Below are 21,805 nucleotides of genomic sequence, written 5' to 3'. Positions count from 1 at the left end.
AGTTTTACTTTTGAAAAGCATAGAAATAGCAAATTAGAGTGCAAGATAAGATCTTTTACTTCTTTTTGGGATATGTTTTTATTTATAAGTATTTTATTGTATTGTGCTAGATTTATGAAATTGCTTGTCAACAAGTTTAGATTACTTGTAGGACTAGTAAAAGCTAAGAAATATGACTGGAAGGACTCCAACATGGCCCTGTTTGGGTCAGACACTGACAGACAGGTCAAAAGTAAGTATTCAGTGAGCAAGTCATGCATTGTCGTTAATGAAACAAGCTTTTTTCTTAGTCTTTTTCTTGTGTTTGTGATGAAATTTCAAGTTTATAAAGCTCAGGAAGTTTATGAGAACAAAGTTGTTATGTACCTTTACCTAAAAATGATGTTTGAAGTGAAAGAAAAGTCATAAGAAAATCATTTTATCATGTATACATGGTGTAATATTGATCGGGGAGGTGTTATTATTTGGTTATATTTTTTCCTTGTCTGTAGAGGAATCTGCTATGACGGAGCCAGCATGGGAGGGGGCAGGAACTGAGCCCGGACTTAAGATCTGGCGCATCGTGGTACGTATATACACTACAATTTACCAATCATTGCAATGAGTGGACTATAGAGAAGTTGTTCTGTTGAGTTAGGAGTCCAAAGGTCCAAGTCAGGAAATGCTTTATAGGAGTAGACACCACAATACTTTATTTCTAAATCATGAAGTTTCATTCTTGTTTGAATAAGACAAAAACTAGTGGAGCCTTATCGAGATAATATGTTAGTCATAGTCAGGGTTTTGAAAAAGTATAAAATTTTTATCTTATTCTAACTTCCATTGTTAGCAACATAGGATTGTAATATGATTGATAGTAGAACTTACCAAAATAAAGAATACTTGTCAATTGATAACTTGAATTTTTATCTTTTAGAAATTTGAAGTCACAGATTGGCCTAAAGAAGACTATGGAAAATTCTACAATGGAGATTCTTACATTGTCCTTTATGTAAGTACTGTAGACGTACTTTTTTCTCCAAGGGGTCATAGTCTGTAGAATTTCAATTTCTGTTAAATCCGCAGATTGAAAATTACGCAGATTTCTTAGACTGTCACTATATATGCCTTGCATTTATATTAAGTACGCTTGAACAAATTTCTGCGGAAAATTTGTGACCGCATACATCGTGTAAATAAATACCACACAGAAAAAAGTAATTCTACAGTATTTCAATCTGTATGAATTTATATAGATCAACAATTAAGTTGCTTGCATCATAGACTTTGAACACATGTTTAAGGTGACAACATGAAACAGCAATTCTAAGCCAAAATGTTTTGAAAGCTGGCACATTGTCATGACTACTATATACATGTATAAGCATATAAAATATGATGAAAGACATTTATAGATCCAAGACAACTTCAATTCTATTTAAGACAGATTAATAACAAGTTCTGCACACTTGAGGAAGAGCTAGGGTATATTTAATTCATACTTTTTTATTCCTTTGACACAAATTGGAGGGGAATTATAGTAATGCCCTTCCATCTGTGTGGGGCAGTGAGTGAGTGTATGTGTACTTAATGGAAGTTACACTAACGATGTTTTAGATTGGAATCTCTGTACTTTTCTGTGAAGGGATACTCCGCTTTACGCTGTCTTTTACTGTTTATCTGTTATTTTATTTTGTAGACCTACAAGACTGGAGATTCAGAAGATCTGAAGTACGACCTCCACTTCTGGATCGGCAAGAACAGCTCACAGGTACGGACAAACTTGGAGACGTAAACTGTCCATTGTAGGGGGATCCTATTAGCATTTTTAGGTCACCTGAGTAAACTCAGGTGACCTATTGCTATCCGTTTTCGTCCATCGTCGTTCGTCGTGCGTTAACATTTGAACATTTTCAGCTTCTTCTCTGCAACCACTGAACCAATTTCAACCAAATTTGGCACAAAGCATCTATGGGTAAAGGGGAACAAAAATTGTGAATTTCATGATCCCTGCCCCCCTGGGGCCTGAGGGGTGGGGCCAAAACCACTAAAATTAATGCAATCTTTAAAAATTTTCTTCTTTACTCCTGGACATCAAGCAATCAAACTGTTTGCATGATTGTAATCAGCAATGAGTCCTCTACCAAAATTGTGAAATTCATGGCCCTGGGGTCAGGGGTTCTAGTGCTAGGGCGGGGCTAAATAAGTAGGTAGTGAAAATGCATTATTTCTTTGAAAATCTTCTTCTCTGCTCCTGGGTATTAAATAAACCAACAAAGTACATAGTTATGATGAGCAAGAGTGCCTCTACCAAAATTGTGAATTTTATGGCCCCAGGGTCAGGGGTTCTGGTGTTAGGGCGGGGTTCTATTAATTATATAGTGAAAATACATTATTTCTTTGAAAATCTTCTTCTCTGCTCCTGGGTATTAAATGAACTAACTAAGTACATAGTTATGATGAGCAAGAGTGCCTCTACCAAAATTGTGAATTTTAGGGCCCCAGGGTCAGGGGTTCTTGTTTTAGGGTGGGGCTCCAATGATTATATAGTGAATTGCATGAATTCTTTGAACATCTTATCCTTTGCTCCTGGTTAATATGCTAATGATCTGATTACATATTTAAGGCCAGTATTTATTTTATTTTCAGTTGTACAAAGCCTCCGCTCAAGGTTTTGAATTTTCAGAAAAAAATAAAACAATTTTTTTCTTTCCGATGTCAAATATGAGTCGGGATCGAGATTTCAAATTCACGAACTCGCACTTCCGGTTTTAAGATGAAACGGCGGGTAAATAAAGCTACATCTGAGAAGATAGATTGGTTTAGTGTAAAATTCATCGATAGGAGTGCCATTCAAAACATTTCACCCGTTCAAAGGACAAATAAAATGCTGACGACTTTGTTGCACAATGACATGCTGGTGAGATAATTATGTATTCGTTTCAAAAGTTTCTGTCTGTAAATTATTTTCCTCCCCCAGGTTTTAAACTGCCTGTGGTAGCTATTGCATATTGCCAGCGACATTGTTTAGGTCTCTGTTATAGCTTACAGTCTAAGCATCATTCTTCAGATAAGGGTTGCTTATGCACCAGATGTAATGAATAAAACTATACTGAAAGGAAAAAGAAACGCAGGGTAGGTCGATAAAAATTTGACCACATGACCGAAAATTACGAAAATTGGTCAGAAGTTAAGTTCATTTGAGGTCAAAAAGAAGAAATGAACAATAACCTGAAGAAATAAAAAAAAAATTCAACTATTGCCTTATTAAAGGCAAGAATTCACAAATATATACAGGCATGTAGTATCATTTGTATCAGCCAGAGAAATTTACACTGAATTGAAAAAATGTTCACCGTATTTCCCAATACTCCCTATCTGTTTAATGATAGGAATTATAATTATAATTATAATTCAAATGCACGAGATGGACATTTGAAGTTTTCATATTTTATTGATCTTCAATAACTCATGAATAATTACACAAAATGATACGAGAATTTGGTTATATCTTCTTGAAAGATGATTTTAAAAGTTAGATAGGAAAACTAAAAAGTATTCTAAGAAAAGCAAATTTAATTCACCTCAAAAGTTTACCCATTTGAATTCAAAATATATACAGTATATCATTTGTATCAATTTAAATTGAATATGTTCAAATTTCCCAGTTTAATGATAGGAATTATAATTTTAGGCATCAAGTAATTTTAGAACAATGTCTACACATTCACCTAACACATATTAAAAAAAGACTTTAAAGAATTGATTTTTTAAAATATATTTTGACCAACATCACAAAATTTATATAACTGGCCCAAACTGGCAGATGATGAAATAAGCAATTAAATGTTCTACTTTCCTATTTGTAAGCATTATGTGTCCAGTGGTAAGGAGCCTATTAGAATAGCATAAAAAAAGAATGTACAATTGATTTATCAAAATTTTTTTTTTTTTATTTCCTTTTCCTTCGGGAGTTTTTTATTCTCATATTCATAACTAAACCTAAACATAAAAAAAAAAATGCTGGCCTTATAATGAAGAGAGGGGCCTCTTTCAAAATAGATAAATTCAGGGCCACTGGGTCAGGGGTACCATGGGGGTACTTTGACTAAAAATAAATTAATGCTTTGAAATCTGCCCCTTGATAAGCAATGGTGCCTCTTTCAAAATTTGTGAATTTCATGGCTTTTGGATTAAAACACAAACCAAATATGATCGCTGGAAAGTTGTTACATGATACTCAGGTGACCTATAAGGCCCGTGGGCCTCTTGTAATAAATATAATCCTTAAACTCTGTAATACCTATAGTAGGTGATTCTCAGTTTAACAACTAGCTGTGTGTTATACCAATTAACTGTCCCCATATCATATCCTGTTTTCCATGAATAATTCTTCTAAGGTCCCTCATCTTGAAATATCTAATATAAAAGATATTAATTTCCTCCTTTAGAAGTAAATTTAGAAATAATTTTTAAAATCATACTTTTAGAAGTAATAGAAGTAGAAAAAGCTGGGATAATTTTCTGACCAAGAGACACATTAGTTTGTCAGTTCATAACTTGTACAGGATAGAAAGTTTGATATACAGTTCATGTATATAATTAAGAATCTTGTTTTATTTAATTCAAGACCATTTATTCCCTTAATCATGTTCATAAGCAAGAATCCTTTGAATTGTTCAAAGTGACCTTTGGGTCACTTGTGATATACCAAGCATTTGGTAACATTTTATGTTTGCTTATATAAGATCTACCAGTATTATTTTTACACCTGTCAGTTTGCAGTAAGTTACCTGTAAAATATTTTATTAAATTAGATGATTGCATGTCATTGATATATTTTTCTCGTTAGAAAATATGCAGTTAAAATATTAATTCAGTAGGATCTCCTTTACTTTTCTGAAGTAAATAAATTGTTTCTTCAGACTTGACAGATGTTTTGCAGTATATTAATTCATTATGCACACATGTTATGTGTTATTTACTCTTATTACCCTTTGCTTTTTGATGTGAACTTGGTGCCTTTTGTCAAGATATGCAGACAATATGATATACGGAAACATAATGTATGCTTGCCAAATCTCTCCAGCATAGTGACGGATTGATATCATCAGAATTATACTGTCTTAAAACTAACAACTTAATAAGTTTAAATTTTGATTATCTTAAAGAATTTCTAATTTCATGAGAATCCCCTGTCTGGTGGATGAAGACTATTAGAATTCTGTTACAGCTAGGATATGTTAAAAGGTCAAGGTTACCTGTCCTGAAATAATTCCAAAGAAAAATGAGCAATGTACTTTCTGCTTCAGTAGGCCTTGAGCAGGAATTTTGATTAGTAAACAGTTAAACATACTGGAGAGGCATTTTTTTCTGATAATGTTTGACACTGGAAAATGCATTAATGCCCATTTGATAGACAGGTCATAATATACAGATATCAGAAAATCAATACTATGGGGCTAATCTTCTGCTGAGTTAATTCAGTAGATTTTATTAATTGTGTACTGTTTTGATTAATATTGTAAAAACAAATGATTATGTATGTGTTTTGATGTGTAATTCTGTGATAATTATGGCAAGACTTTAAGTCCTAAATTCATCAGTTTAGACATTATAAAGGGTTAGACATAAATAAATTTTTCAGTGATAATTGCAATTCATGTTATAGAGTGTTTGCTAAAGAATTCTAATTGGGGGGGGGGGGGGGTAATTGATTAATTATATGTACATTGTTTGTTTCATGTTTCAGGATGAGTATGGAACTGCTGCATACAAAACAGTAGAACTGGACACCTACTTGGATGACAAAGCTGTTCAACACAGAGAGGTTCAAGGTCACGAGTCTGAGAGGTTCAAGTCTTACTTCAATACTATTCAGTAAGTAAGAGAGGTTCAAGTCTTACTTCAATGCTATGTAGTTGGTCTGAGAGGTTCAAGTCTTACTTCAATACTATTCAGTAAGTAAGAGAGGTTCAAATCTTACTTCAGTGCTATTCATTAAGTATGAGAGGTTCAAGTCTTACTTCAATGCTATTCAGTATTTGTGAGAGGTTCAAGTCTTACATCAGGGCTATTCAGTAAGTAAGAGAGGTTCAAGTCTTACTTCAATGCTATGTAGAAGGTCTGAGAGGTTCAAATCTTACTTCAATGCTATTCAGTAATTAAGAGAGGTTCAAGTCTGAGAGGTTCAAGTCTTACTTCAATGCTATTCAGTAATTAAGAGAGGTTCAAGTCTTACTTCAATGCTATGTAGTAGGTCAGAGAGGTTCAAATCTTACTTCAGTGTTATGTAGTAGGTCTGAGAGGTTCAAGTCTTACTTCAGTGCTATTCAGTAAGTCTGGAGGTTCAAGTCTTCAATAAGTTAGAGAGATTCAAGTCTTACTTCAGTGCATTCAGAAAGTCTGAGAGGTTCAAGTCTTACGTCAGTGTTATTCAGTAAGTAAGAGAGGTTCAAGTCTTACTTCAATGCTATGTAGTAGGTCTGAGAGGTTCAAATCTTACTTCAGTGCTATTCAGTAAGTAAGAGAGGTTCAAGTCTTACTTCAATGCTATGTAGTGGGTCTGAGAGGTTCAAATCTTACTTCAGTGCTATTCAGTAAGTAACAGAGGTTCAAGTTTTACTTCAATGCTGTGTAGTAGGTCTGAGAGGTTCAAGTCTTACTTCAGTGCTATTCAGTAAGTCTGAGAGGTTCAAGTCTTGATTCAGTGCCATTCAGTAAGTCTGGAGGTTCAAGTCTTCAATAAGTCAGAGAGATTCAAGTCTTACTTCAATGCTATTCATTAAGTATGAGAGGTTCAAGTCTTGATTCAGTGCTATTCAGTAAGTCTGGAGGTTCAAGTCCTCAATAAGTCAGAGAGATTTAAGTCTTACTTCAGTGCATTCAGAAAATCAGAGAGGTTCAAGTCTTACTTCAGTGATATTCATTAAGTATGAGAGGTTGTCCAATTTCCATCCATCCATGTGTAAACTTTTCAAATTTTCCATTTCTTCTCAAAACCACTGACTGACGAAAATTGACAAAAAATTGTCAATGTAAAAGAGATTATAAATTTTTCATAGGATTTGTCAAGCCACCTTCCAAGGTTAGATAATTAAGAAAAGGGAAAAATAGAGTTGAATCATTAAAAATTTTTCTCAGAACCACTGGCCAGAAAAAACACAGTGGAAGCTTTCAGAGGAAGTATAGGTTATGGTGGGGCTACAATATTGGATTACATTTCACTTGGAAAAACATTTAAAAAATCTTCACAAGAACCCCTGGAAAAGATAAAATGAAACTTATATGAAGGCTTTCTGAGGAAGTGTAGATCCAAAATTATTATCCCCTCACGCAACTAGTTGCGGAGGGGATATAACATCGCGAAGGTGCGTATGTGTGTGTGTTAGTGTGTCCTTTACAGCTTGTGGGCAAGATTTACAGAGAACCTTTGCATTAACCTCTCTCAGCCTTTACATACTTATGTGGCATTATAAAAGGACGAAGCCTATTCATTTTCAAATTCATCGATGAAATATTTCTTAAAATATAGCGTTTTTACTACCGTCTTACCCTGAAATTTTATGTACGACTTGACAATGCTCACTTCTGCTAATTCGGGTGGCTTCAATGAACTGAAGTTTTAAGTACGACTTAACAAATATCACTTCTGTTGAAACAACCTGGTAAATTCGAGTCGCTTCGATAGACTCGTTCAGAAAGATTAACTTCGTATTTGCGTATTGTCATATTATTAATATTATATTAGAGAATTTATCTCTCATGAGATATTGCCATTACCAGTGAAATTCCTGTCGCGAGGGGATGCTCCACTTGTTTAAATTATAATCCCTGGAAAGGGCCACAGTTCTAGCTTATTATTCTAAGAAACTCTACTTTGTCCTTTTTTTTATCAGGATATTGGAGGGTGGAGCTGAGACAGGCTTCCGACACGTTGAACCAGTGGAGTACAAGCCCCGCTTATTGCAGTTCAATGGAAAGGGACGCCACATCACCGTGAAGGAAGTTAGTATTAGCATACATGCCAACTTTCCCGATTTAGGCGGGATTCTCCCGATTTTACCATGCCATCCCGCTATCCCGATCGTGAAAGCAAAATTACCCTTAAATCCCGATTTGACCATTTTTCGACCAAAATTTCCGATTTTCCGACTTGACCCGAGTTTGAAATCGGGACAATCGTGAAATCTCGTTAAACTCTCGTATTATTAACCAATGAAATTTCCCGAATTCGTCACGCTTAGGTCGCGTGTAATTTTACCTATCGAGGATACCTACCTGTGTGTACTGTGACGATCACTCAGTCAATTATGAGCATGTAACATGTTTTGATAACAATTAATGCTATTCTGGGGTATGGTGGAGATCAATCGGGAATCTCGCATATCGATTCACCATGGGTGCAACTCCACCACGAAAAAAGAGTAGATTAGGATCGAAATACCTGAAAAAATGGGAGGGTGACGCAAGATTCACCGGATGGTTGACGAAGTCAAAACAAGGACAGGCTCATGCATATTTTAGAGTGTGCAACAGAGACTTCAAGGTTGACCATGGTGGACTGAATGACGTGACAAAGCATATGAACACTGCCCTGCACCAAAATACTTTGAAGTCGCAGAAACGACACACACCAGAAACTTCTTCACCAGTTCAAAACTCGACCAAGATGAGGGTAAGTTGACAGATATATTATCTCTGTGATAATGAACAATTTACATGCATTAACTTTGAATTAATTTTATATTTTTAAAATAAATCTAAATTCTTTGTTCAATGTTGTAGATGTGATACGTGCCGAGGTTTTGTTTGCCAATTTTGTGGCACAGCATAACCTCCTGTTTCTTGTCGCATTTCTACTGGGGTAGGATCCTAGAAATGAGAAATAACATTACCAAGACTCCAAGGTTCCCAGTTATGTGGAAAGTAGTGAAAACCATGCTTACTGTGCCTAACTCCAATGCTGAATGTGAGAGAGTATTCTCAATGGTAAAGAAAATACAGACAGAGACCCGTGCTAATTTGGATAACAAAACCATCCGTGCTCTGCTTACCACCAAAGTTAACAACATTCAGCATTGTAATCTTGTGAAACCTTCCAAAGAATTGCTCCAGTCAGCAAAAAAGGCCTGCTTGTCTTATAACAAAGACTGTGTTTCTTAGTGGTGATTAACAAGTGTTTTATTGTTTGTATCTTGACTGTGATTGAAACTTCTGTTTTACCTATTCTTACCTGAATTTTAATAGTAATAACTACATGATGTTTTTTTAGTTTGTAACATTTTATTTATTTGAATTATAATAGTAGCTATTTTAGTAACCAGATTTTAACAATGCAATATTGTTTTCATGTTTCATGTGCCACTGTATTTTTCTTAAATTTGTTATTAAATTGTTGAAACTATACATTGTTTTGGTTGCTGAATCAGATTCAGACTTATGTTGGTAGGTGCATTGAATGATATGAAAGAAATCAGAAGAAAAATGTTCAAATGAGGAACATGTATTATGTATTATAAATAATAATATAGATATCAGTGAAAACACAATTAGATTCAGGTTCACGACAAAATGTCGCGAATTTAAAGCTTTGAAAATTGTCGTCACGGGCAAAATCCCCCATGGGAATTTTCAAAAGTTGGCATGTATGGTATTAGAAATATTACAGTGTACAAAAATAGCCATTTAAAGTCAGTTTTCTCTCACTCAAGAACTATGAACCTTAGTTTTAAAATCAAATGAATTAAGGTTAACAGAAAGTCCATATATAAAGCTTTGAATTTTTTCTCAAGCCAGATTTTCAGAGTTTACCTGTAAAACATAATTATCAATTTTAATTGACATTTCTCATGGATGATACGATGTTGACAGGTGCCCTTCACAGAGAAGAGTCTGAAGTCTGATGATGTGTTTGTGTTGGACAAGGGACTGGAAATCATCCAGTGGAACGGAGCAGGGGCCAATGGCATGGAGAAAATCAAGGTCCGATTTGTTCAATCATGCAGTGCCCTTCTTAATTTTTGTTACATTTTGCTCAATTATCTTTGATTCAAAAGAAACAACACATGTGGTTTCCATCAAATTAAAAAATTAAAACAAGTAAAATGAAAGGCAACCAATTAAAGTAAAACACACACACCAAACTATTAATTCTTTTATAAAAATGAGATGCTGAGAAACTGTAGAGATTAAAATACTCTTTCACAACATTTCTGCTGCTATTTTTATAATCTCCAAATTCAATCTTTTAGGCTCAACAATTCTGTCAGCAGTTGGAGGCTGAGAGATCAGGGGCAAGTAACTCTGTAGTGGAGGAGGGATCTCGTGCTCCTGCATTCTACGACGGTCTTCCTGATGAAGATGTGGAGATGGATGAGGAAGACGAGGGAGTCGAGACAGGGGACAAGACTCTAATGAAGTAAGGGCCACCTTAAGGGATATCATAAAGTGTCAGAATTTGTTACAGGGGACAAGACTCTGATGAAATAAGGGGCTCCTTAAAGGATAAATGTCTATCAGAATTTGTTACAAGGGACAAGACTGTGAAGAAGTAAAGGGCACCTTGCTAATGCTTCTGTAGCTTAAGGATGAAGTAAGGGGCACCTTAAGGGATATAAAATGTCTGTCAGAATTTGTCACAGGGGACAAAACTTTGATGAAGTAAGGGGCACCTTAAAGGGTAAAATGTTTGTCAAAATAAGTCACAAGGGAAAAGATTCTGATGAAGTAAGGGGCCACCTTAAGGGATAAAATGTCTATCAGAATTTGTCACAGAGGACAAGACTCTGAAGAAGTAAGGGGCACCCTAAGGGATAAAATGTCTGTAAGAAATTGTAACAGGAGACATGACTCTGCATGAAGTAAGGACCACCTTAAGGGATAAAATGTCTGTCAGATACTTTGTCACAAAGGACATGACTCTGATGAAGTAAGAGGCACCTTGAGGGATAAAATGTCTGTCAGAATTTGTCTCAGGGGACAAGACACTAATGAAGTGAGGGGGTAAATATATTGGGCTACCTTTCAGGGACAAATTTCAAAAGAAAGAATTTCAGGAGACAAGAATTTGATTGATGATGTATTACATTTAAGGGATTATCATAAAGATGTAACAGTGTGTGAAAAAATTATATTTATGAAATGTAAAGACAGTGTAAACGAAATTTAAGATTGTAATGTATATCACTGAATGTTTTGTTTCAAGATAAATACTAAAAGTTGATTTCGTTGTATAGAGTCTCGGATGCTGGTGGACAGATAGAAATGACTGAAGTTAAGAAGGGAACAGTTACCAGGGACGATCTGACTTCAGATGTGAGTATCATAAAATACAAACTCAAATTTTCAAGAGAATAACATTAACATTCACTTCATATGAATTTCTAAGAGAGTTTTGTTGTTTAAAAATCTCAACATAATGTAACTTGCAATATTTTTAGAATATTCCTTCATATGTCTCTGACATTACAAATTATTGTAATTTTGTCTGATTTTTTAAACTACAGTGGTGTGGTAAGTTATTTCAGCTTTGTTGACCTGACTGTTTTCTTCCTTTAGGACGTATTCCTGGTAGACAATGGTCTACAGGTGTTTGTTTACGTTGGTGCTAATGCTTCTGTAGCAGAAAAGAGGAATGGATTCCCCTATGCTCATGTAAGTCAATGAGAGTTTATATAGATGATTGATCATCCACAATACATATCCTGAGAGCTTAGATGATTGGCTATCCATCTAGTACAGGAAGAAAATAATCATATTATTTCCTATCTAGCTTGTAACATGAGTTTTGATTGGTTAGCAAGTTGGATGTAAATGTTGAGGTGTAGGTAAATAACATGACATCACAAAGTAAAGTTTCTTTTAAAAATATCAAAAAGCAATTCACATGATGTCACGATGTATTTTTTATTTATGTAATAGTTTGAAATACCACTGATTAGCCTTCGGTTTACCAAGAAAGTTTTTGATTTAATAGGAAATACTGTAAAAGCACAAATATTCGTGGGATTAAATTTCGTTTATTTCGTTGTTAACAATTATCAACGAAATCAAATCCCACACGAAACTTTATATATGATATATGACTATATTATATTTAATTAAGTCCAAATCAATAAACCCGATGAAAAGGGGTATTAACAACATTTGTATTAAATAGGGTTACTTTCAAAACAACGAAATTTATGCCCACGAAACTATTTCTGATGACAAATCAACGAAAGTTTATCCCGATGAAAATTTGTGCTTCTACAGTAAATGTGTTATCCAGGTCTAATCAAGGGTGTACAGGGATTTACCCTGGGTTATATTCCATACACCCTCAGGTTGTATTAAATAAAACCTTGGGTAAATTAATATTATTCCCTTTACTTTCATTGAATTCAGTTGATATGACATGAAATCTTATAATGACTGTCGCTTTGTTTAGAAATACATCAAGGATAACGACAAGAAGCCATACATGCAGGTGACAGTTGTTAAGGAGGGACAACAGTCGGAGCTGGACAACGTTCTTGCCTAAATATTGACATTAACTCCGCCCACCTAGTCACATGACTGCCCGTAACAGTGTCCCATAGACTGTAGACATTGCAACTGTCAGGAGCATCCCATTGTGCTGCATCACCTTGTTTTGGTGTTAAAATGTTAAGATTTGTCAAAATTAAAAAATATATACCCTGTATTTCAATAATGTTTTTCCTTTAAAAAAATGTAAAATAAGATTTTTTTCCCAAATGCTTTTATTTTATATCAGAAATATATTTTTCTTCACAAATGCTTTGTAGAAGGCTATATTTACATGACGTACTGCCTGGAGGGCTTTCAAGCAGAAATATCCTCTGTGACTTTGTTTTGGTATTTAGTGTAGCATTTGCTGTTATTTCATTTTATTCTTTGCTGGGCATTTACATCACTGGTGGTGCATTTGATTCTGTTGTCCTCTGTATATCATAATCAATGTTGTGATTATACTGTATATCCTTATTTCATATGAACAAATAATGGTAATAGTGCTTAGATGCTTGAATCAAAGATTGCAAATATTATTTTTGTTAGAAATAATTTTTTTTGGTTTTTTTTTCTCCTCATTTTTTTTATGGTATTTTCAAACAACTTGTAAACAGGTTTATACATTGCTCATGAATTTTTTTTTCTTCTTAACTTTATTAATTTGCCATGTTGAAGATGATTTTTCATTTTTTATAAAAGTGAAGTTATTCTATGTTATTTTGCACATTTTTTAAAAAAAGTATTTATGTACACATTTAATGTTTTTTTTTATATGCTGCAATAGAGATGAAAGTCACATGCCAGTCATGTGATTTGTCTCCTTAACAACCACTCCTGCTTCCTATAGGTATCTTAATAACATATCTAAAAATAAATTATTTCACACAGTTGTATTATTGATTTTTGTTTGTATCAGATCAGAAACTAAGGATAAACATTTTGGCAGTCTCTTCTATGTGTGTAGTCTTAATGAGGCATGGATTGACAAGTGCTTGCCTAGAGAATATGGTACATGTTAATCTGGATGGCTCGAACTACAGTCTCTTGATCAGCTATTGATGTTCTCAATTTCCCAAAGTGAACCTCTGGTTTGTTTTTTTGCTATAACTAAGCAAATCTACTCCTTCTCTCTTGAAGTTCTATATCTCTCGATCCAAGACCTGAGTCCCATTATACACATCTCATTATCTCTCCAACTCCCAAGATTTGATTGCGCATGTGTACACACCAGTCAAGCGTAAAATTAATGCTGCTTACACCTACCCATCATCGCAAACCACGGCCAAAATGTACGATCCTCTCCCTCCCAGTATGTGGACTTCGGACCGTGGCTTGAGAGATGAGACTTACCTGAATAATTGCGAAGTTATTCACTTCTTTTGGTCCTTTGAACTGGAGATGAGTCTCCTGTAATTTCACAGTTTAACTAACATCTACCTAAATGGAAAATGTGTGTAAATTTCTCAGGCATTGACATATTGAAATTCTGTACCTGTATTTCTAAAACAAATTTTTGTTCCCTCAAGAATTTTTCATTCATATTGAGACCCGCCACCACTTGCTGGTAGAGTTATGAAGTTCCAACCTTTAAAGTTGGTCGCTGGTGCACTTTTGATTATGGCGTCAGTCACGTCACAAAGGCCCTTGCGGTCTTAAAGCAATTAGGGAACATTTTTCATGCCAACACCTACTATGAATTGGGACCTGACGATTTATACGGTCCGAAGGACCGTTCCCCACGTCCCTCAGTGTGATCCGAACCTGCAATGCAACTACGGTAAATCACTTTTTATTCGCGAGAACTTTATTTTCGCGTAATTACGCGATACAGTGTGCTCGCGAAAATTAAATTCTCGTGTATTCCTTAAGATTATATAGAACAATAACCACAATTCGTGAAAATTTTGTCTTGCTAATCAAGAAGCAATGACTATTTCGTGAAAATAAGGTGTCGCGAAAATTTAGTGATCTACAGTACTTACTCGGCGACTTCTGAGCAAACTCTCAAACAATTGCGCCCTGTGAGTGTCAGACTGTCAAAATTATAATGTGTCTGTTCAGAAAAACAATTCAGTAACCAAATGGACTTAGTGTTTGAGTGTGTTAAATCTCAACAAATGAGCCATGTATGCCCTTGTTGAGTTTATACTGTTAAAGTAAAGGAAATAATGGTTTGGTGGACGGGAGCTTCATATATAATTGTCAACTGCATTTCTAGAAGTTCACCGGAAATTAAAGCTGAACACAATTCGTAAAGAGAATGTGTCCCCCATTTTTGATCGGACTCTCGGTATATCAGAGGAACCCTATATAAAGGGTCTGATTTAGTCACTATTCAGTGTAATCCATCGACACGTGCACCGATGTAGACGGACCAAAGCTAAGATACCAAAGAAACTTGCAATAGTCGTGTAGTATACAAACAAACACAGATTCATATAACTGCAATAAAATGCATGTATACAGAAATAGATAACCCAAAACATTATGTACTACTAAACGCGTGATAAAATTAAAGGAAATGTGTTTAGATGATTTGGCATCCCTTGCACGTGTAAGATGTAAAATATAAAGACACGTGTATATAATTATGGTATATATCTTACATGGAAAAGCCCAGATTCGAATCAAGTCAAACATAGAGAAAATGTAATCTTCTTTACAAGCATGCGTGATACAATAAGGAACATGATGTGTTTGTGAAACACTATGCGCCTGGCGGCAACAAAGTTCGAAAAAGCTATAAAAGCTATTTTTAGCATAAAGCTCATGGTCAAGGTCACAAGGTCATTGACCTTGGTGTTATTTGAAAGACCTTAATTTAGAGTATGCATACTAAATATTCAGTCTCTATCTCTTTTGCTTCAAAAATAATGGCGAAGGTTCAAAAAGGCTATTTTTAGCATAAAATAGGTTACAGTCAAGGTCACAGTCATTGACCTTGGTGCCATTTGAAAGAACTTAATCACTGAAGTTTGCATACCAAACATGCATTCTCTATCTCCTATGTTTCAAAAGTTATGGCGAATGTACGAAAAACCAATTTTTAGGATTTAGTCAAGGTCACAAGGTGATTGACCTTGGTGTCGTTTGAAAGAGCCTTATTAGTAGAGTATGCATTCTAAATATAAAGTCTCTATCTCTCATGGTTCAAAAGTTGTGATGAAGGTTCGAAAAAGCTATTTTTAGCCTATAGGTCACAGTCAAGGTCACAAGGTCATTGACCTTGGTGTCATATGAAAGAGCTTAATTAGTGGTGTAAGCATACCAAATATGAAGTCTTTATCTTGCATGTTTCAAAAGTTATGGCGAAGGTTAAAGTTGACAGACAAACAGACAGGACAAAAACAAAATGCGCGGGCCCCCGATCCATCGATCCGGACGCACAAAAATCAGATACAGTACAATCAGTACAATTTGATAAGGCGAAATATTCAAATTTCAAAGATAAGTGCCGATATATTCACTAATCAATCATGTTAAACACATTCCCTTCTTCTTTCCGTCAATATCTTGTTGAAAGCATTGGACAAACAACGTTATTCACAGAAGAACTGTGCTAAACCCTGTGTACATATGTAATCGTCTATCCCCTTATCCGGGCAGTTGGTTATTTTGGCTAACGCCAGACACTCGGTTTCATCAGATGGTTGGTTTGGACACCACAGATGGGCGGGAATGGAGGATCCATCGCGCCATTGATAGCTCGAGGTCCCCACCTTCTTAGTGTACAGATGAATGGCCTCTGCAAAAGAAACAAGTAAATCACCGAAAACATAAAGAAATTATTTCTGTGGCAGTATCCCTTTGTTCACCCATACTTATACCAGTACTTATATTTTGCTTTACATAAAACACATGATTTTCCATCTTCGCTAGCCAAGGGTTTCTAATACTCCTCTCATATCACAATGAGGAAAGCAGCGTATCAGAAACCCTTGGTCTATCCTTCAGTCAAAAGACGGTATTGTTTACGTCACGTGATCTTCAGGAGAGCAGCGTATCAGAAACCCTTGGTCTATCCTTCAGTCAAAAGACGGTATTGTTTACGTCACGTGATCTTCAGGAGAGTAACGTATCAGAAACCCTTGGTCTATGGTTCAGTCAAAAGACGGTATTGTTTACGTCACGTGATCTTCAGGAGAGCAGCGTATCAGAAACCCTTGGTCTATGGTTCAGTCAAAAGACGGTATTGTTTACGTCACGAGATCTTCAGAAACCCTTGGTCTATCCTTCAGTCAAAAGACGGTATTGTTTACGTCACGTGATCTTCAGAGTAACCCCTTGGTCTATGGTTCAGTCAAAAGACGGTATTGTTTACGTCACGTGATCTTCATGAGAGCAGCGTATCAGAAACCATTGGCTAGCTGAGATGACGGTTTTCTAAAACTTTGAAAATGCAAAGAAATTGAGCATACTGTGTATTGATTATTGAAGAGCAAAAGACAAGAATCAAGTTGTAAGAAGGTATTATTTTTAAGAGTATAAATAGTGAATATTCCCAATGAGAATTATTTCCTATATCAGAATGCATAATCGATGAACTTTAAACCACGAAGAATTCAAGAGAAAATGTATAATTTATACGACACCATATACTTGTACCACAAAAATGGCTTTGCTCTTTGTTTTCTGCTGATATACAAAGTAATTGAAGCGCGTTGTGATGTCATATACTAGTAAAATGTGCTTAGATTTTTTCATTATACCCCCCGCTTGAAAAGCGGGAGGGTATATAGTAATCGGTATTTCCGTCCGTCTGTATCATATACCGCAACTCCTCTCATACCACTGAATGAAATTTGATGAAACTTTCACAGAATCTTTATTACATATTGCCATTGTGCACCTCCTATTTTACTTTTTGATCCGACACATATTTTGGGTTTCCCGGCCACAGGAAAACATGGACTTTTTCACCAGTTAAAACCATATGGGAGGCGGGGGTATCATTTAGTGAGCTCATCGCTCACAGTACCTCTAGTTTTGTTTACATAGGTTAAATATCCTTTAAAATAAATGTTCGTTTAAAGCGTATTTTTTTTCAATGAAGAAGTAAATTCTAAATACAATTAGACAGTTTCTAGTGATTTGCTGAATCTCATTTTGTTATAAATACGATATTTTCTACATGTAAACAAAACATGGCACTATATAGCCTTAATTATACCCCCCGCTTGAAAAGTGGGAGGGTATATAGTAATCGGTATTTCCGTCCGTCTGTCCGTCCGTCCGTCCGTCTGTTACGCTTTGGGGTACCCATCTCTTATCCGCAACTCCTCTCATACCACTGAAGGAAATTTAATGAAACTTTCACAGGTTCTTAATTACATATTGCCATTGTGACCTCCTATTTTACTTTTTGATCTGACATATATTTTTGATTTTCCAGAGCAAAACATGGACACTGCCATTATATTCATATGGGAGGCGGGGGGTGTCATTTAGTGAGCTCATTGCTCACAGTACCTCTAGTTTAGATACCATTTTTTAGTTGTTACTTATACACATATGGTAAAACAAATTGGAATTTTTGTGTGTTTTTAAATAAAGGAGACATGCCATTTTTTTTTTTACTTCAAACATCGCTACATGATGGTTAGCAACATGTACTTTTATGCCACAGAAATGTTTTTGTCCGAGTTGGGACAAGATCAAATCTTGGAAAGTGTCCATATTGCTCAGTTCTACGGCACGTACTCTAAAAAATTCAGATCCTGCTTATACATAAGCACTCCCATATACAGTTGTCAAGCTGTGAAGATCAATTTTTGATTAATCATTGGAACAATTTTTCCCAAGAATTATTTTGGACTCAACTTCCAGGCTTTCTGCATAATAAATCTTACTTATGCTCCAAAGTAAATATTAAAAGTACCCACCAATATCGAAGGTATTCAAAAGTGCCTTGACAGTGTTGTATTTTGCTATGGTCTCAAGACTCATCAAATCTTTGGACAGTGAATGGCACCTGCTTTGAGCTTCGCTGTGATATACTAAGGTAGTATCGATGTGGATACATTTATTTAAGTCTGGGAACCACTCGTCAATCCCAGGAACACACTCTGTAGAAAGAACCCAATTATCAAATCTATGGAAGTCACATTCTTGATGGACAATTATTTGGCCTTACTATCTAATGGAAAGTCAATGAAGTTGTCACAATTTTGTCATTTGAAGGAAAACTCTCTGCTAATATAAATTGTAGTATTACTCATTTTAGCTATCTTTTCAACATTCGTCACGCAAGGTGGCTTATAATCGTTAGAGAGCGCGCTGAACGTGATCGGGAGGTCATGTCTTCGAATCTCGGCTGCGACTAGGTAACAGCTGTTCTTCCGCCAAGCCTCGGCACTCTGAAGTGAAAGTTGCGGGTCCTTCGGATGATACCTTACAAACCGAGACCCCATGCTACGCTAGGCGTTGGTACAATAAAGATCCCTTACCGCTTATTGGCCCTAATTGCCGAGTAAAGGTCAAAATTTGAAGTCCTTCACCTTTACATCGTGACGTGATCTATGAACGCCGTAGGGTCGCGTCTCCTAACGAGGCGATCACTTTGTACAACAAATACGCGCCGTGTGATCAAACAATTTCTGATGAAAATGTTACAAAGTCATATGTAGAACGCCGTGAAGACGCACATGATCTGCAAATTTAAATATTTAGCATAAATGAATGGTTGTCATCTACCATGTTTTATATCTTGTGACAATTTATCGTCTTGTGATTTTTTCGTGCGATAAGACGAAATCGAATAATGATCCCAGGTGGTTTCTAAATGTCCGCTGGCGATCACAATGCGCTTTCATCATTGTTATATGCTCACAAAACAAGAGCAATGAGATATATTTGATCAGCAATAATTCAAACGTATTTTTGCAAATCGGAAGTAATAGGTAAAAAAATGTTAGATAAAAAAGACACCAACTTGTTCTGTTGTTTCCATTAAATTTTGTAGAAAACTTTTCAGTGTGTTTATTATTTTTTTTCATAACAATAAAATCTTGGAAAATCTAACAACACATTTGAACTGTGTTGGGAAAAAAGGAGAATAGTTCGTATTAATAATTTCAGCTCTAAATTATTTAAATAAAACATTTTTTAATTATTAAGTTTTTTGTGTCTCGTGAACTTGTCTTTGAACAAAAATGTTTCACATTTGTATATATCAATAGTGACTTTAACGTATTAACGCACCAGCGCAGTAGAACGCCGTGAACACGAGGTGACTTGTAACGTGTGAAAACTCCGCGGAAGCGCAGTTATACCACTCCATGGGAACGCAGCTACAGAGATAGCTATAGGTTTTATATTTAATTTTTTTTTTACAGAAATTTGTGAATTTTCCTTCGTTACAGGCGATTTTAAAAATTTAACAACGCCGCAATTTACTAATCTTTATTTAGATATTGGCCAATTGCCGAGTAAAGTAAATATTTGAAGTTTCACCTTTACATTGACGTTCTATATGAGTCATTGCTAAGGCCAACAAAGTTTGTTTCAATTTTATATTAAAATGTTACAAAGTCATATGTAGGGAAATAATCTGCAAATTTAAATATTTAGCATAAATGAATGGTTGTCATCTACCATGTTCTACATCTTGTGACGAATACTCATTATTGTAACGAAATCGAATAATGATGGTGGATTGAAATGTCTCTGAAATCGTCCCATCGAATCATTTTATATTTAACCAATCAACGTATATATTACATCCAATCAGAGTTCCCTAATTATTAACCAATCGGAAGTAATAAAGAACACCAATTTAGTATTCGGTTGAATGTTGTTTTATCACTTGAGTAACTTTACTCTTGGGCTAGGTACTTGTCTGTGTTGGGAAACAACAGAATAGTTCGTTAGACCACTCTGACAGCTCAGGAATCTTGTTCCTTTGTGTCTCAGTGACTAGTGTCTTAGTGACTTTAGTTTGTGTCTTAGTGACTTTAGTTTAAACAATAAAAGTGTCTCTATGACTTGTTAGGGTGTGTTCTTACGTTATACCACTCAGTCTGCAGCTACAGAGATAGGTTTTATATTTAATTTTTTTTTATTGTAAGTGATTCCTTCGTTACAGTTCGTTGTTACTTAGTTTACTAATCTTTATCCAGATAGGACCAAAGTAAAAGTAAATATAATGAATTTCAGTCAGTTTCTTCTTTAAGAGTCATTGCTAAGGCCTATTAAAGTTTGTTTCGATTTTATATTATAAATGTGATTCTTAGGAAGGAAACCTAAGCGGACCCAATTGATAATTATTTGTACTTTGTAAGAACGTTACAATTTCATCATTATATCAAAATGGAATCTACTATGGCAATTCTTTAAGATTTGTGATTATACAACTGATCAGACAAAATGTAAAAAAGTGTAAGTAAATAAAGAACACATAAGATTGATGATTGAATGTTGTTTTATGTCCCTCTCGAGAATCTTTACTCATATCATGGAGGCGCCACGCCACCATTCTTGCAGATGGAGAGCTGCAAAGGATTTGTCATATACTCTCACGCACTGAATGAAATTTGATGAAACTTTCACAGAATCTTTATTACATATTGCCAGCACCTACTGCCTCACGGTTTACTTTTTGATCAGATCACATATTTTGGGTTTCCCGGCCACAGGAAAACATGGACTTTTTCACCAGTTATAACCATATGGGAGGCGGGGGGTATCATTTATTTTTATTTGACAATAAGAGAGATTTTGCATCTTAAACAAAATTTTAAATTCAAACAGATTGAATTTGAAGAAATTTGATCCCAATATTTTTCACAAAGCATTCTTACTGATATTGGTTAATCTGTTACCATTAGTAGTATTATATCATATTCTATATGCATGTAACCTCTCTCTCTCTCTTTCTCTCTCTCTTACCTTTCGGCATGATTTGAAAGTGTTTACTTCCCATGTCCTCCCCCACATCTCTGTGGTTCTGACTGTTATAAAGGCTACATTCCCGTGAGATCTTGTTGTAATGGAAACCTTGACAGGAATCGTTCGTCGCACACAAGTAGGCACACTGTGAGATCAATGGCGCCACCATCTTTTTCATCGGAATACCATCGGATCTCTTGTTTTCTAGTCGAGGGATGATTTTAAACAGACTGTCTCCGCTGGAAACTGAATCATGAATTTTGTTTGTTTTTTGTTCATACGATATATATGAGGCACCGTTTTGATATTTCAATAATATCATTTGTATATCACCTACTGGCAAAAAACGCTGACCTCTGGATATTCCAGAGCGAAATAAAGTGTGCGAGAGGAGTAAGTATCCCCCGAAGACTGGTCACATCCACTG

The 21,805-nt window shown here is 35.4% G+C and overlaps 2 protein-coding genes across 6 annotated transcripts in view; one reads left to right on the top strand and one right to left on the bottom strand.

Annotated features, from left to right (window-relative positions):
* LOC134278429 (gelsolin-like protein 2) overlaps nucleotides 1-13,385 on the top strand; it is a 34,225-nt gene extending 20,840 nt beyond the window's left edge. For 3 of the 5 annotated variants that reach the window (XM_062760744.1, XM_062760745.1, XM_062760742.1), the window contains 11 exons: nucleotides 152-232; nucleotides 492-565; nucleotides 917-991; nucleotides 1,679-1,750; nucleotides 5,732-5,859; nucleotides 7,878-7,986; nucleotides 9,853-9,963; nucleotides 10,233-10,399; nucleotides 11,217-11,295; nucleotides 11,539-11,634; nucleotides 12,410-13,385. In XM_062760744.1, the coding sequence (XP_062616728.1) occupies nucleotides 152-232; nucleotides 492-565; nucleotides 917-991; nucleotides 1,679-1,750; nucleotides 5,732-5,859; nucleotides 7,878-7,986; nucleotides 9,853-9,963; nucleotides 10,233-10,399; nucleotides 11,217-11,295; nucleotides 11,539-11,634; nucleotides 12,410-12,502 (1,085 nt within the window). In that variant the 3' untranslated portion in view covers nucleotides 12,503-13,385. Of the gene's footprint in view, nucleotides 1-151; nucleotides 233-491; nucleotides 566-916; nucleotides 992-1,678; nucleotides 1,751-5,731; nucleotides 5,860-5,992; nucleotides 6,020-6,167; nucleotides 6,195-7,877; nucleotides 7,987-9,852; nucleotides 9,964-10,232; nucleotides 10,400-11,216; nucleotides 11,296-11,538; nucleotides 11,635-12,409 lie in introns of all 5 variants that reach the window. The other 2 variants (XM_062760743.1, XM_062760746.1) reach the window with 2 other exon arrangements.
* Nucleotides 13,386-18,360: 4,975 nt separating this feature from the next.
* Nucleotides 18,361-21,597, bottom strand: LOC134278428 (uncharacterized). The gene is made up of 2 exons (XM_062760741.1): nucleotides 21,379-21,597; nucleotides 18,361-18,557 (listed from the first exon to the last, which is right to left on the bottom strand). Exons 1-2 carry the CDS (start codon nucleotides 21,554-21,556, stop codon nucleotides 18,361-18,363), a joined length of 375 nt encoding a protein of 124 aa, XP_062616725.1. The 5' UTR covers nucleotides 21,557-21,597.
* Between the last annotated feature and the right edge of the window lie 208 nt (nucleotides 21,598-21,805).

This window comes from Saccostrea cucullata, unplaced genomic scaffold, assembly GCF_032062105.1.
Source record: "Saccostrea cucullata isolate Sc308-1 unplaced genomic scaffold, CSIRO_AGI_Scuc_v1 ctg414, whole genome shotgun sequence".
NCBI classification, from domain to species: domain Eukaryota; kingdom Metazoa; phylum Mollusca; class Bivalvia; order Ostreida; family Ostreidae; genus Saccostrea; species Saccostrea cuccullata.
This window is presented reverse-complemented; position numbering and strand designations above follow the sequence as displayed.